Source organism: Camelus ferus, chromosome 8 (genome assembly GCF_009834535.1).
Source record: "Camelus ferus isolate YT-003-E chromosome 8, BCGSAC_Cfer_1.0, whole genome shotgun sequence".
NCBI classification, from domain to species: domain Eukaryota; kingdom Metazoa; phylum Chordata; class Mammalia; order Artiodactyla; family Camelidae; genus Camelus; species Camelus ferus.
In genome coordinates, this window is record NC_045703.1 from 61364247 (window position 1) to 61380732 (window position 16486).

At 40.6% G+C, this 16486-nt stretch overlaps 1 protein-coding gene across 7 annotated transcripts in view; it reads left to right on the forward strand.

The window, feature by feature from the left end:
- The window catches only part of ESR1 (estrogen receptor 1), a 336920-nt gene that overhangs the window by 123364 nt on the left and 197070 nt on the right, over nt 1-16486 (forward strand). For all 7 annotated transcript variants that reach the window (XM_032485184.1, XM_032485181.1, XM_032485180.1 and 4 more), the window contains one exon: nt 9580-9770. In XM_032485184.1, coding sequence (XP_032341075.1) covers nt 9580-9770 — 191 coding nt within the window. The remainder of the gene's footprint in view (nt 1-9579; nt 9771-16486) is intronic.

Genomic DNA, 16486 nt, shown 5'->3' on the forward strand with positions numbered 1-16486 from the left:
TATTTGTCATCCAGAAAATAATTTTTAACTTGCCTACCCCAGAGCATGACAACCACGTGGTTTACGGGGCTGCCCAAATGTGGCCCAGGACTCATTTAACTCTAGTTTTTCTAAAAATGGAATTCAAGGTTTTTCTTCTCTAGACTCTACCATTTTAGCTCAACTTGTCTACTCTTTTTAAGAATGTCTATGTTCTGCCATGAAAAAGAAATTCATATTAAAATCCAAATACACAATTGCAAAGAGAATAGGAATACCCATAGGTAAGTTCTGGCCATAGGCAGGAAGCACCTCTAGCTTATGCCCATCCAAATTGATATTAAAGCAGAGAGAGGCACACAAGAAACCATATTCCAGTTGATTTGTACGTTGCTACACCCACAGTCATCAATGAGTGGCTGCTTATTTCTTGAGACAGCATACTGGTATTGCAACAGCTGTGCCTTTTGCAGAGTTGTTCTTAATTCTTTACTGATTAATGTATCCAGTGAGTATTTATTGGATACTTCCTATGTGCAAAGTACCCTTCCACATGCTTTGGGGGGTGATAGAAAAATGCTTAGAATATAGTCTCCATACTGTTGAAAAGCATTACAGCTTAGCTGGGAAGGCAAGACATACAATATGGAACATATAATCTTACTGATTCCACAGTCAACTGTCAGATGCTTAGTATTTGTCATTACTGTGCTGGGAACTGGGAAACAAAGGTGACGCTAAGAGGTTCTCTTTCCTGGAGACTCACAGTGAACATACAATGATGACAAGGAGGAGGATTTCAGAATAGTTTTATATGTGATATTCTAGGAGCACATGTTGATCCTGTTGAGAAATTCAGTGGCTGCTGCCTGAGAAGAAGGCATTTTTATTCAGGAGATTTTTGCCTTTCGCCCAAGATAGGAAGCAACGTCAATGAAGGTCCAGACACGTGCTGCCTTATTGGGGAAGGGAGACACTTAAAATTAACCATCACAGAGAGGGATGGGGCTGAAGACCTGACAGTGGCCAACTCATAATGACTGATGCTAAGGAGCCTTTGTTTCTCCCCTAGACCTGGGGTGGGGGTTTTAGTCTGAAGTCTTTTAAGGAGACCACTCATGGACTTCAGGAGGCCCATAAACACCCAAAGATTATAAGCAAAATCTGTTTCTGTCAATGAGGGTATTTTTCTGGGGTCTGCCCAGAAAGAGAAGCCTTATCACTAATGTCAAGGAGACATGAAGGATTTCAACCATTTTACATGGTAGAACTATCACTCTTGCTGTAGTGTGGAGGATGGGTTTTTGATGTGAAAGTGTGTGGGCATTGAGTTGGGAAGAGGAAGACTTTCAAGAAGACTCGCCATGTCTGGACACTCATTCAGATGGCAAATGTTTATTAATCACTTAACTGTGTGTCAGGCTGTGCTGAGCGTGAGCTGGGAGACCATGGTAAGTAAGGTACCTGCAGTCCCTGCCATGGTGGAGGTTATGGTGTCCGGGGTAAGATAGATAATTTAACAGAGGACAACGAAATGTTGGTCCATTGCATCTACAATTTATTTGTGTACTTGTTCATCCAACAATTATTTCTATGCTAGGCTTTCTTCAAGGTTTGGGGGGAAGGAAGCTTATTTGGAGAAGACACACATTAGATAAACATTAAAATTTGGTTTGATGTTTGGTAAGCCATAAGAGCTATAGGAAAAAACCAAAGAGGGTGAGCAGTAATAGGGAGGCTACTTTAGAAAGCTCAGGAAAGGCTCTCTGAGAGGGTGAGAAACCTGCATGGAGAGAGGAAGCAAGTCAGGAGAAGGGCGCTGAGACATGCAAGCACATGGCCTTTGTGGAGCAGTAATGACCTCAGCGCTTGGAACTTGGTGAGCGAAGGCAGGAGTTAAGTCCAGGTCATCACCTGTCCTTCTGTCCTTTAAATCAGAGAGTCCCACAAACCCCTCCTTGGGTTTGATTAATTTGCTAGAATGGCTCTTAGAACCCAGTGAAACATTTTACTTACTAGATTACTGGTTTATAATAAAAGGATAGAACTGAGGCACAGCCAGATGGAAGAGATGCAGAGGGCAGGGGAAGGGGAAGGGGTGGGGAGCTTCCACGCCCTCTCCAGGTTCATCACTCTCCCCAAATCTCCAAATGTTCAACCCACTCAGAAGCTCTCTGAACCCATCCTTTTGGGTTTCTATGGAGGGCTCACTACATAGGCATTATTTTTTAAATCATTGGTCATTGGTGATTGATTCAACCTCCAAACCCTCTCTGCTCCCCCCCAGATCAGGGGGTGGAACTGAAAGTTCGAACCCTCTATTCTTGGTTGGTTCCCTTGGCAACCAGCTCCCATCCTCAGGTGGGATCTAAAAGTCTCTTCATTAACATAACAAGAGATACCTTTTTGCTCCCATCACTCAGGAAATTCCAAGGGTTGTAGAAGCTCTGTGCAGTGAATGGGGATGAAGACCAAATATGTATTTCTTATTTAAATCACAACATCACAGGGAGTAAAAGACCTCTACTACAACAGAGGGAGTCCTTGGTGCAGCTAACCTAGCGTGTGGAGGTCAGCAAAGCTCCCTGGTGGAAATTAAGTTTAAACTTTGAACATGCAGATAAATAGGAGGTATTCAGCGGGTGAGGAAGGGCGTTCAGGCGGAGGGAGGAGCATGCTTGCACGCCTCGGGTGGCTCACAGGGCCACAGAATGGGAAGGCAGGAGCAAGAGCAGGCTTTTGGGGGAAGATCCTGAATCTAGTTTTGTGCACATTAAGGTTGAGGTTTCTTTGGGTCATTCAAGAGGAGCTGCAGGGCGGGTAATTAGCATCGAGGCCTGAAGTCCAGGAGAAGAGTATGGCATGGCACTTCCGTGTGGCCACACACGTGGCTGAGATTCCCACAGAGAGATGTCAACTGGGATGGCAGAGAGGTGAGGGCAGAACCCTGAGGAACACTGACTTTTGGGAGCCTGCTGGGGGAAGAAAATACTGTAAAGGAAATAGAGGTGGGGAGCAGTTGCTGGAGAGATCTAAGCTGGTGTCCTGAGCAGTGGTGAAGACTTTGCGTGCTGTACGAATTTACAGTTGAACCAATGTGAGCTGGAAAGCCTACGATAAGCCTTATGGAATAAGGGGAAATAGAGCTTGGTTTGATCTGGTAGATGGGATGGTAGTTGGCAGGGGGCAAGGACTGTGTGGGGAACAGAGAGTGAGCAGTTTCTCAGAGGTTACTTTGATAACGTTTTGCGCAGGGATCTACAAAGAGACCGGTACTGTTTGGAGGAAGGAATTCAAGGTCTCCATTTTATTTGTTGATGATTTTTTAACTTGAGTTTTCCAGGTTTATGACCCCCCCCCCCAAAATTATAGACAGAAGTTTGAGTTTGTTTATGTGTGCTTTCTACAAAAGATAGTTTCAGAGTTTTCATTATATTGTCAAACAGGTCCATGACCCCTACCCCCCGCAAAACATAATGGTCTACAGACACAGAGAGATGAATGCTGCCTCTTATGGTGATTCTTTTGGCCGTGGTGGGCAGGATGAGTCTGAATGATGGGAGGCAGGAGACTAATTCTAGTAATTCAGACATGAAATATTCGTCTCTTAAGCAAGAATTATAAAAGCCAGGAAATGCAAATAGGGATAGGAATTGTGTTTTGAAGAAATAATCGACTAAATTTGATGATGGGTTAGATGTAGGAGGTACATTTAGCAAATATTTGTTAAGGACCTACTGTCTGTCAGTTAAAATTGAGAGCAAAAGGGACATGGTTCCTGCCTTTGTGGGATTGACTGTTTACCACGGGGAACATATATTTGTCAATAATAACTCAAACATACGACTGGAAATTGTGGGAAGTGCCATGAAAAGGAAGTTAAGGAACTTTCCTTTTTTTTTTTTTTTTTAATTTGAAGTCTAGTCAGTTACAATGTGTCAATATCTGGTGTTCAGCATAATGTCCCAGACATACATATACATACATATATTTGTTTTCATATTCTTTTTCATTAAAGGTTATTACAAGATATTGAATACAGTTCTCTGTGCTTTACAGAAGAAATTTGTTTTTAATCTATTTTTATATGTAGTAATTAGTATTTGCAAATCTCGAACTCTCAAATTAAAAAAAATGAAGCTAGGGGAATAACCCTCTCAGACTTCAGACAATACTACAGATCTACAGTTCATCAAAACACCACGGTATTGGCACAAAAACAGACATATGGATCAATGGAACAGAATAGAGAGCCCGGAAATAAACCCACAGACCTATGGTCAATTAATCTTCGACAGAGGAGGCAAGAATATACGATGGAGAAAAGACAGTCTCTTCAGCAAGTGGTGTTGGGAAAACTGGACAGCAGCATGTAAATCAATGAAGTTAGAACACTCCCTCAGTGAAGTCAGAACACTCCCTCACACCATGCACAAAAATAAACTCAAAATAGCTTAAAGACTTAAATATAAGCTAAGACATGATAAACCTCCTAGAAGAAAACGTAGGCAAAACAATCTCTGATGTGAATCTCAGTAGTGTTCTCCTAGGGCAGTCTACCCAGGCAATAGAAGTAAAAGCGAAAATAAACAAATGGAACTAATTAAACTTATAAGCTTTTGCACAGCAAAGGAAACCATAAGCAAAACAAAGCAACAACCTACGGAACAGGAGAAAATATTTGCAAAATGATGCAACTGACAAAGGTTTAATTTCCAGAATATATAAAGTGTTCAGGGAACTTTGAATGCACGTAACTTTGGGGGCTTGATTTGGTAAGGGATCCCCAGGTAGTTATCCCACATTTCTAGGGAATAGTATCTGCTGGTTCTTTTAATTTAACTTGGCAAAAATATCTCCTTTAGAAGCCAAGGCTTTAAAACACTTTTAAAATACTTGGCTTATCGGGGGAATAATGCTTCTGGATGCTTTTGGATGGCTGGTACCATGATTTACAGTTAGAAAAACAACAGTATTTGATTACATTGAGCTTCAAACTTTTCCTTTGATTAATGAAAATCTTCCTGGCAAATACTTTTTAGTAGGCTCTGTTTTTACTTAGTCCAAGAGAGTCCACTGTTTGGACCTAATATGAATGCCCTCAGGAATCTCCCTTAATCATACTGAATATGTAGTATCAGTGGGGCATCCAGTTGGAAATGTTTCGTTGTCAGTTGATGTGAGAAACTGTATGTTTAGTGACAGTTTAGTGAGAAAAGGATAAGAGTTTTACCAAAAAAAATGGTGACGTTTTAGCAATTTTGCGAAAGAGTTTGTTATATTTTCACTTAGAAGAAAGATATTGGGCGTGGTTAGGGTTTCTGAAGCCTCTTATTAGAAAGGCAGAACCTGGAGACATTTAGGACATGAAAAGCAGTTAATGAGAAGTTAATTTTGGTCCAGTGGAAATAAGGAGAAGCCAAAGGGCCTTTGAGGCAGAGAAGGAGGAAGAAAGATTGCCCTAAATGTGGTATTAGCACTTCCTACCCAAGAGGTGTGAGGCTCAAAAGTCCAGGACTGTGACAGGTGCAGTTGGGCAAGGCCAGGCAGAAGACAGCTGGAAGGGATGAGTCCGGGACCGGCACGTAGGCTCATCCCTGGGGATGGATCTAACCACGGGTTAGTGCCTGAGCCACCCTCATGTCTCGGTCAGAGTCCAGACATGGGAACCTCCCACCCTGTTCCTTTCCACTGCAGTTAATTGGGCCAAGTTAGTCTGCATCCTGAGGACACAGAGCTCTGTCTGGTTGCCGTTGTGGCAAATGAGCCTGGCTTGACTCAAGACAGCCCGGATCATCACATTTCAAGGTGCCATTGGGCTTTGCAACTCGTAAGAAGATCTCCCTTGCCTTTTAGCGTGATTGGGATTGCATTCTTTTGTGTGACATCCTTGGGTGGGGAGTCTTCATCGAGCAGGCCTGGGCCAAAATGATTACTGACAATGTTATACACATGAATTTCCAAGCTGGATAAAAAGTTGTTTTATGGAGAGGAAAATGTGGCCTGTGTAATTTCCCTCTCATCCTTTTGGAGGCCTTCTGGTTTTATGCTCTATGTCTATAGTAGATTTTCAGTATTCCAGGTTCATCCCAAAGAGAAGGATGTAGATGAAAAGACGTTTTACTGACAGCATACAACTCTGCTGCATATGGGGAAGATGGACCTTTGCTATTACATCTTTTACCAATATTTTTAAAAACAGTATTTACATATTCCATTTATATTGTTTTGAAAGTTACTGCATTATTAAGTCAGTCATTGATTAATTCATTTGATGTCAATGTTTATTGAGTCCCTATTCTGGAAGAGGCTCTATGCTATAAATAGTTGGGGTACCAAAGATGAATAAGACATAAGGAACTTAGCAGACGGCCTTGGAGACAAGAATGCAAAATCAAAGGAGTGAAAATGTTGGCAGTAGCAGAAGAGAAGTAAAGAAAAACCTGCCATCGGGTTCAGAACAAGGATACGTTATTTCCAGTGTGTGGGGATTAGGAGTGGCTGGTAAGAGAGGAATTCATGCAGAAGGTGACCTTAAGATGCCCTAATCACTTCATACCCATTAGGATAGCTACTGTTAAAAAAAAAAAAGAAGAAGAAAGTACGAAGTTTTAGAAGTTTTAGGAAGGATAAGGAGAAATTGGAACCCTTGTGCATTGTTGGTGGGAATGTAAAATAGTGCGGCCATTATGGAAAACAGTAAGGCCATTCCTAAAAAAATTAGAGATAGTATTACCATATGATCCAGCAGCCCACTTCTGGGTAGATACCCAAAAGAATTAAAAGGAGGGTCTCACTGAGATATTTGAACATCCATGCTCATAGCAGCATTATTCACAATAGCAACCCAAGTGTCAGGCAACAAACGCATGAATAAACAAAATGTGGTATATACTCAGTGGAATATTATTCAGCCTTAAAAGGAAGGAAATTCGGATACATGCTACAAGATGGATGAACCTCAGGGACATCATGCCAGTCACAAAAGACAAATACTCTACGATTCCAGTTATATGAAGTATCTAGAGTAGTTCAGTGCATAGACACAGAAAGTGGAATGGTGTTTGCCAGGGAGTGGGGGGGGAAGGGAAAAAGAAATGAAGAGCTATTGTTTAATGGGCGTAAAGTTTCAGTTTTGTGAGACGAAAAATTTCTGGAGATTGGTTGCACATCAACGTGAATGTACTTCACATCACTGAACTGTACACCTAAAAATAGTTACAGTGATAGATGTTATCATGTTATGTTTATCTTACCATAATTTTTAAAAATGCAGTGTTTAATAATGCAGGGATGGATGGAGGATACTTGACACCTGGGAACATTTGCCTGTGCATGTACTGTTCATTCATTCATTCATTCTACAACTATGTATTGAATGCTTGCTGTCTGTTGGGCACTGAGCTAGTTACCTGGGCTGCAGTACTTAATAAGGTTTATAAGACGCTGAATCTGTCAATGTCATGCTTGCCAACCACCCGTCCCCTCCCCAGGCGCTAAGCTTCTATAGTTAAATATTCACAGCTGCTACCTACTGACTTGAATCGTGCATTAGACACTAGTAAACAAACAGTAAAAAAGATCTGAGGTTGATTGTGGGGGTGGTGTTGACGGCACAGTGATGAAATGGGAAGAGATGGGTAACGGAATACAAATTAGAATTGAAAACTGCAAGGCAGCGCTCTCTAAGGATATTAAAAAATAAAGGACTCCTATTTGAGGCTGCCAAACGAAGAGCTAAGTCATTTAGAATGGAAAAAAATGGCAAAGTCAGATGTACTCCACCCAAGGAGCCAGCATTTTGTGAATATTAGGCAAATGTAGTTTGAGAGCCACCGCCACAAGACTGCGGTCACTGGTAATGAGTGGGAGTGGGGAAGGTTGTAAGATTTGAGCTAAAAGGAAAGACGAGGCTTGTGAGGGGGAGGACTGTTGACAGTCAGGGTGGTCTGGCTATTTGGGTGGGCAGTGGAAAGCAGGAAACATGAGCTTCCTTCACCAAGAGACCCTGGAAGCTCTATCTTCAACTCACTTTATCTCATGCTGGTTTGTTTTTGTTTTTTAAATGTCATAGGCTTCATTCTATCTCTCTTTCCAATATTTTTTGGTTCTTTTCTTACATATATACCCTGGAACACTCTGTTCATTCATCTCAAGATGTTACTGAGTGCAGCTCCATCCCAGGCACTGTGCTGTGTGCTCTGGCCGTATAACGCTCCAATTCCCTTCTACCACCTTTAATCAGTTGCACATGCTTAGCAAATCCTGGGCCCGTATAGTTTCTGCTTCTATGCTTGGTCAGCTGAGACACGCAAACTTAGCCTCATCTACCTTTTTGCTTACCTCTTTTCTCTCTATTTTCTTCAAGGGTCATCACTGACACCTTGCCTTCTACCTGTGCCTCTCATCCCACTTGCTCTGCTTCTTGACTTTGTTTTCTTTCCCCTCTCTTCATACCTTCCACCATTGCCTCTCTACTGGCCCATTCCCTTCAGTCTCCATGAGACCTTCTCAGGTCCCTTCCATTCTCAACATCTTTTTTTTTTCTCTCTTATCTTTACATTCTTTCATGACGACCCTATCTCTTTCTCTTCCCATTCTCATCCAAGTTCTCAAAGGAATGGCCTTCACTCCTTTTCATTTCCTTGTATTCCATCCACTTTCCACCCACTGGTTTTGACTTGTGCCCATTCTCTCTCCCAAAATGCCTTGCTGAGTGCCCTCCTTTTCAAATCCAGCTTTGCCTTATCAATCCTGGTTGTTTTGGATGTTTTTGCCTTGTTGGCACTACTGACTATGTTCTCCTTCTTAAAGCTTTCTACTTCTTTAAACCTTTTACTTCCCCATTTCCTTGGTTCTCCCAGAACTTTCTGACTCTGAATTCTGTTTCTTTTCTGGGATGTGCTCCCTCCATGAAATTTTTCAAGGTTGGTGTAACCATTTGTATTCCTCTGTTTTTCTCTTTCTACATGTTCTTAAAGAGGAGTATTGAATATTGAATAGGGTCCTCAAATTATAGTCAAATTATAACAACTGATACCCAGGGTTACCTGGTAACAGTGACATAAAAATTTGAGTTGTCTTTCTGCACATGTTCTATGTTGTTCATGAGGTCATCTGAGTTTCAGATGTTCCAGCTGTTTTATGCTTTGTCTTCATTTCCCAAAGACCCTTATTGTGGTCTAGAATCGGAATGAGCATTGGTCTGTAATGATTCTTAATTAATTGTGAATCCTTGAAAAAAATAATTCTATTAGAAAAAAATTCTATTAGAAACCAGTTTATTTCATTTTGTCATTTTCTGGATAATATATTCCAGTGTAGGCAGTCCATTTTTTAAGCAAGTTTGCAATGAACAATTTCCCCTCAAGGTTAATGTAATAGGCAAACACCTTTTGCTGCAACAGACAGCAAGAAGTAATGAAAGATTAGCTTACATTATGATTCATTATTTCAAAATGTCAGAATAAAGTGGATCTGCTACATCTTCCAGGCCTCTTATTCTTTAGAGGAGAGTGCATGTTTTGCTTTTCTAATGTTAATGGATTCACTGGGTTTTTGTTTTTGTTTTTGTTTTTTTCTTCCTATTTTTTTCCCCAGGCCAAATGCAGATAATCGACGCCAGGGTGGCAGAGAGAGACTGGCCAGCACCGGTGACAAGGGAAGCATGGCCATGGAATCTGCCAAGGAGACACGCTACTGTGCCGTGTGCAATGACTACGCCTCGGGCTACCATTATGGAGTTTGGTCTTGCGAAGGCTGTAAGGCCTTCTTCAAGAGAAGTATTCAAGGTAACAGTATGTTTAAAACAATGTATTCCATTTTTCAATCCTAAGGGGAAGCAACTGAGGAAGGCATATGATGAGCCACTTGTACAAAACACTGATACCTAGTAGGTCCACTGGTGTCTATGGTAAAACAGGGGGAAGAGACAGGATCCCAGGAGACAGATTTGGCAGATGTCAGGGCGGTTGCGGCTGAGTAATTATGCTCCCTCCCTTTGGCAAGATCTAAACAGTCTTGAGCAAATCTACAGGAAAAAGATTTCAGTAGCTGGGTCTCTGAGATATTGTCCATGCCATGACTGGGGGATGGCAGGTGGATCTTTATGCATTGCAGGCAACTAGGCTTTTATGATATAGTGTGATATTAATTATCTATACATAATTATTTCTCCATCTTGGCTTTGTGCAGAGAAGCATTCTGTTCTGACCTTTGCTCTAGACCAGTTCTAAGTTAACTCATTCTTCTCTTGCTCTTCTTCTATCTGTTTGTTGTCTCTGTGGATGACACGACCTTTTGCTAAAATGAGGAGACTCAATGGCTGGTGACTTGTAATAAGGGTTGTATTATGTGTACCAAGCAGTTATTAAGTGTACACCTGTAACATTTCATTGGCCTGTCTGTCTTGATGCTTTTCTTGTAGGTAGTTTACCAAGAGCAGCTTCTCTGGTAGACTGCCAGCTACATTTTATTTCTACTCCAGGAGTGTCCATATTGTTGCACTATACAGGATACCCTGGGGGAAACGTCAATCATTTCCACTACGTAAAATATCTATGCTAAAGACCCTTTGTCTGACAGGAACAGGAATAGAGCTAACTGAATTAATGTTCTGTCTTAATAGTGGACCATTTTTCTCTGTTCTTATTCCTTTATCTTTTCAGCTTAAGCAAAGTTTAGTATGTAAATACTAAGAATATTTCTGATGGAGTTTTAGTGATTGCCTTTATGGAAATTGAGACTTAAGTAACTTGTTGAAAACCGGAGTCTGCTAAATTAATAGGTACTGATCCAAGACACATTTGAATAAAGAATGAATCACAACTCTCATAGACTTTTTGCTGAAGCTTTTCACTGCCCTGATATGGGGTGAAAGCTGGGGGTTGACACACACTCTTTATTTTTCCTTTCACTGCCAGTGGGATGGATTTTTTTAAAAAGGCTATTCAGTCTTAATAGAGTAGTGTGTGAGGTCAACTTGGTCCATTTTAAAAGCATTTTTTTGACAACTATTACTTTCAACATCCTTTGGAAATCTACTGTAAGACTTGGACTTCTTGGTTAGAATTTTAATAAAATTTGTAACATTATCTGACAGTAAAGTTATATGTATATATTATGTATCAAAATAGATTATTTAATTTTACTAGCTGATACTGTCTTAAATGAGAATAATGTTATTTATATTTTGGTTTAAGTTAGTCTAAACCCTTAAAGGTCTTTTTATAGCCATCTTCATTTGTGATTTTCCTGTTTATTTGATTTTATACAATCTAAAAAACCTTATTATTTTCCCCAAGCATTTAATCTAGGATGGAAAAATGATCTGACAGAGGTAGACTTAGTGGATAGATTCAGCTAAACTTGGACATGTCATTTATCTGAGGCTCAGTTCCCTCATCTGTAAAAATGATTTAGAGCAGGAGTCAGTGAAATTTTTTGTAAAGGAACAGATAGTAACTATTTAGGCTTTTGCAGGCCATGTGGTCTTTATGGCAGCTACTCATCTCTGCCACTGTAACCTGGAAAGAGCCATAGACAATATTTAAATAAATGGGTGTGCTCCAATATAACTTTATATGCACAAACAGGTAACTGACCAGAGCCGGCCTGTGGGCTGTAATTTGCTGACTCTTGATTTAATGCGTGAAAAGGGAATAGACAGTTTCTACATCGAACATTTTGCTTATTAATGTTTATTGAGAACTTACTCTGTACCTGTGCTAGATGTTCTGAGGGAAACAAAAATAAGTGTGAGACATAATCTATAATTGCACAAATTCGAGTTTATTTGGGAAGTTTATCTGAGGAGGCAAGGTACTTGTTCTCATGATGGAATTAGGTAAGTCAGTGCAAAGTGCTAGTCTGTGATGCAAATCGGGACAACAGTGGGTGAATATCAGAAAAGAAAATACTGTCAATTACAGATATAAAATTACTGACATTGAAAGTACGAAGGATCTTCCTCCAAGGAGCCATGGCAGTGTTTTCACAAATTATTTCAGCATGTGTGCTCGGCATTTAGAAGTATGCTGCATACCACCACATCAAACTCAATATTGTCCAAGTCATTAAGACATCAGAACAGAAAACAGAAAAAAATACACCTAGAAAATCCAATGACGAAAATTTAAGCTTATAAAAATGAATATTTTACTGCTATGGCATGATCTCAAGTTCAAATATTTAAAAAAAATTCTTGCTTATTCTTTGGTGGTTAGAATATATATCTGATCTCCATCTTGTATATACAGACTGAGTAGAAGAATTTCATGGTACTATAAATTGTACTGTATAAATTGCATGCAAATGCAATTTCTACGTGGCTTCAGAAACTTCTTATTTATCAAGGTCTGGAGTCATTTATATAAGGTTTCTTAAATGAGATGACTACTGAGTCCAGAGTTCTGCAGGAAGCCTAGAAAGAAACAAGGCAGAGTTAAGAACTTCTGAAGACAGGGAGGGACCTTAACATTTATAAAGTCTTTGCTTTATTAATTTATCCATTGAATGCCTCAACTAGGCAAAGCACTGTGTGAGGCCCTGGAGATACAGTTATAGGAAGGGCACAGTCCTTACCCCCCCCCCCCCAGAGCTTTAAAATAGTAGGAGAGATGGACAAATAAACCAGCAATTAAATTACAGTGTGACAAGTACCAAGAGGAGGGTGAGTGCAGGTCTTACAGGAGTCCAAGCTTCGCTCATTCCTGGTGGGGGCTGAGTCTAGCTTGCAGGGAATGTTTCCTGAATTAGAGTTAAGTCTGGAGGATGAGTCGAGTGAGCAGAATGAAGAAGGACGAGATGGGTGTGCAGTCACTTGAGAAGGGCACTGAGTGTACGAGCAAAGACCAGGAGGTAAGATGGTTTGGGGAGTTCTGTGAATAAAACTTAACAAAATTAATATGCCACTCGATTAAACAAAGACATTTCTAGGCCATGTATCCATGCTTAGACTGTGTAAAAACAAAGTAATTTATTTCCTTTTGATTGTAATGGCATTTCCATGTATCTGATTTGTTTGTGCATATGAAAGGGAAATACCAGAGCAAGTCTTTCTCATCAGAGTTTTGATAACTTGGAACTAAAAAGTTTTACTGAACTTCTGTGACTCAATACAAATCACGCTGCCCCTCAAACCTATTTACAGACAGTGAAGGGTCTGACAGGATGCAGGCAGAAAGTTCTGAAGATGCTGTGGCTCTTCCTGTTTTCTTGTTACTTAAGAAGAGAGCTAGAAATGAGTATCCATCACATTACTCTAGTGCTCTAAGTGTTTTGGTTGAAGAGGTAAAGTGTTTGACTTGAAAGCATACAAATGTTCATCCACTACTTAGTGTATGAACTTGATTACTCAAGAAATTGAGTAATGGCCTCCAGTTGAACATACTTTTTTTTTTTTAAAGCAAAGTCAAGGACATGATTTAAGAAGGTGAGTGAAATTGGACAGTCTGTGAATTTACTAAACACTGCAGGGAGAGAGACAGTGTTCCTTAACATTGCTGCTTGTAGGCAGAGACTTTTGGGTGCATTATATAAGCAGATTTGGTTATCCATTCAGCAGCCACATAGTGCGTTTGAACATTATTCCAAGGAGAAAGGAGCTCCTTGGAGCTCACTGCTTCTCTTGTATTGTTATGTTCATAATATTATGAATAAATATTATAAAGACCATATTATGATCTGCTCTTATAGGTGGTCATGAGGCACCGTGGAGGCTCTAGCCTATCTGTACACCCCAGCTATGCTGCCTGCCACTTTAGATTCTCTCTCTAAGGCGTGTATAGAAGATGCTCAACATCACCCCGAGCAGACAGGGCCCAGGCTGGTGCTGGCTTAAAGGTTAGCTAAGACCAGAGGGCATGCTGTCAGGGTGGAGTCTGGTTATGGTTCAGTACCATGGGGTCCGCAGGGCCAACAAGGATAACCAATGGCCTGACCCACCAGGCCTTAGAAGCGTCAGGGTGAGAGTCCAGCACCCTGGATAGCTCCTTCAACGGCTGCGGAGTGTGAGCAGAGACTGACTTTCTGAAGCACCTCAGACCCGTTCAGCTGGTCTGTTAAAAGGGAACTTAGTTCTTTTGTTCTTAGGAACTCACCCTTGTTTACCCAAGGTGGATTAGTTTTTAATACTTAGTGTCCCCTTTTCAGTCACATTCTGTCTTGACATGTGCGCCCCTGTCTAGGAAAGACCAGAGGACGGGGTAGAAGGGGAGGCAGCTTTCTCAGTACCTAATTATTTTATGTTGAGTCCTTTCAGAGGTATGGCTCAGAGTTGACCCTAGCAGTGGATGCACACAAAAATACTAAATCTTCGGTCCCCGTATTTCCCAACTTGCTCTTCTGCAGTTTAGTCTCCATGTGACAGCAGGAGAGATCTTTTAGATATATGAATGAGGTCATATGGTCTTGTGCTTAAAACACTCACTGCACTTAAAGTGCAGATTCCTTTCTGTGGCTTAAAAAACTCCGCATGGTCTTATGCCTGCTTACTTTGCTCTTTGTTCACTGTAATCCAGCCACTCTGGCCTTCTTTCTCTTCCCCCAACACACCAAACATGTTCATTTTTCAGGACCGTATGGCATGTGGTTCCCTTTGTACCTTTGCTTGCAACACCCAGAAATTTACTTGGCTGGCTTCTTGCCATTTGGAGCTCTCTCCCAAGATCACTTTCTCAGAGAAGACTCCTCTGATTAACTCACCAAAAGTAGCTTTACAAACTTTGCCTCTAGTTTATTTTTTTTTTAACATCTGTCTGATTTTTCTTTAAGCTCCTTAAATCTTTAATGAACTTTTAAATTTATTCATTTGATTGGTTGTTATCTGTTCTCACCAGGTGCCATCTTCACATATTCCTGCCCAAATCCGCATGGATGCTCAGTGAGAGCTGATTTCTAATCTGGTCTGCCTTGTCTGTTGCTATAGCTCCCATGTCTATAGTCGTGTTGGGCACATATCTGTTAAATGGTTGAATATGGCAAGAAGTCGACAGAATGGTAACTAAAATGTGCTAGAGGACCTCCGAGAAGGGAGCCATGTCATCGGGTAAGGCTGGAAAGAGAAGTGTTAATGCTGGTGGCATATTTGATATAGGCCCAGGAAGAAATGGAGGATTTCACAGGCAATAAGAAGTTTGGAAAAGAATTCCAGGAATCTGAAATAGCATGACCCAAGATACGCTCAGTGGAAAGTGAGTAAATCAGCTGTGAAAGGACGGAGGGCTTACTGTTCTCTGTCTGCCTCTTTATTTTCTCTCTTCACCTCTCTACAAACAGGCATTCTCCAGAGTCTGCAGCCTCTGTTCCTGTCACTTTTTCATTCTTTCCTCCACCCAGTTTTCTAAGCAGTCTCATACATATCTGTTATTGCTTGATTGGTTGTATTGTGTCCTCCTAAAAGACACTTTGAAGTCCTCGTCTCCAGTACCTCAAAATGTGACCTCATTGGAAATGGGGTCATTGCAGATGCATTTAGTTAAGATGAGGTCGTGCTAGAATAGGTTGAGTCCTTAATCCAACATGACTAATGTTCTCATTAGAAGAGGGAAATCTGGACACAGAGACAGGGAGGAGAACCCCATGAGATGATGGAGAGAGATATTGAAGTGGTTCATCTATAAGCCAAGGAACACCAAGGATTGCTGGCCAGAAAAGAAGCCAGAAAGAGACAAGTAATTCTTTCCTGCAGGTCTTGGAGGGAGTGTGGCTCAGTTGACACCTCGATTTCAGACTTCAGCCTCCAGAAGTGTGAGGCAATACTTTGTGTTGTTTTAATTTACCCATTTGTGGTACTTTGTTATGGCAGCCCCAGGGAACAGTATTTAAGACCTAAAGTATGTAAATCATCTATGTGTGTATGTATGTAAAGTATGTAAAAGAGCTATGTAAGTGTCTCCCAAGTCCAGCTCCTGCACCAGCCTTTCTTCTTAGTGACACTGGTGTGTCTCCGTCTGACACTAACCACTCCTCTTGCCTCCTTTTACATCCATCCTCTCACCATTCCCTCAAGCATCCACACTCAAAACCTTGGAGTTAAGTTGTCTCATCTTTTACTTCGTAGTCCTTCCCCCTGTGGACTGTTGTGTAATTCTATTGAATTTATCTCTTAAAAGTGTGTCTGTCCAATTCCCACTACTTGGAGTTTCCCTCATTAACTTTCACCAGAATCATTGCAATAATTTAATTTTTCCTTTCACCTTTTTTTTTTGACTGCACATATACATTATATTGCATGTAAATACATATATATACAATATACTGCACATTTTTTAGTTTAAATATATGTACTGATCATTGTTTCTAGGAACAGATTAGAGCTTTAGCTTTTTAAACTTACATAGTTATTAAAGGAATAAAGCCAACCACAAAGTAAGAGCCAATAGAATGTCATAATACAATCATAAAGGACAATCAAATGTGCTTACACGTATTCAAGAAATCAGTCATGTAAGTTATAAATAATAAGTAGTGTATTTGTGTCCTTATTTTAGATTCCACATATAAGTGA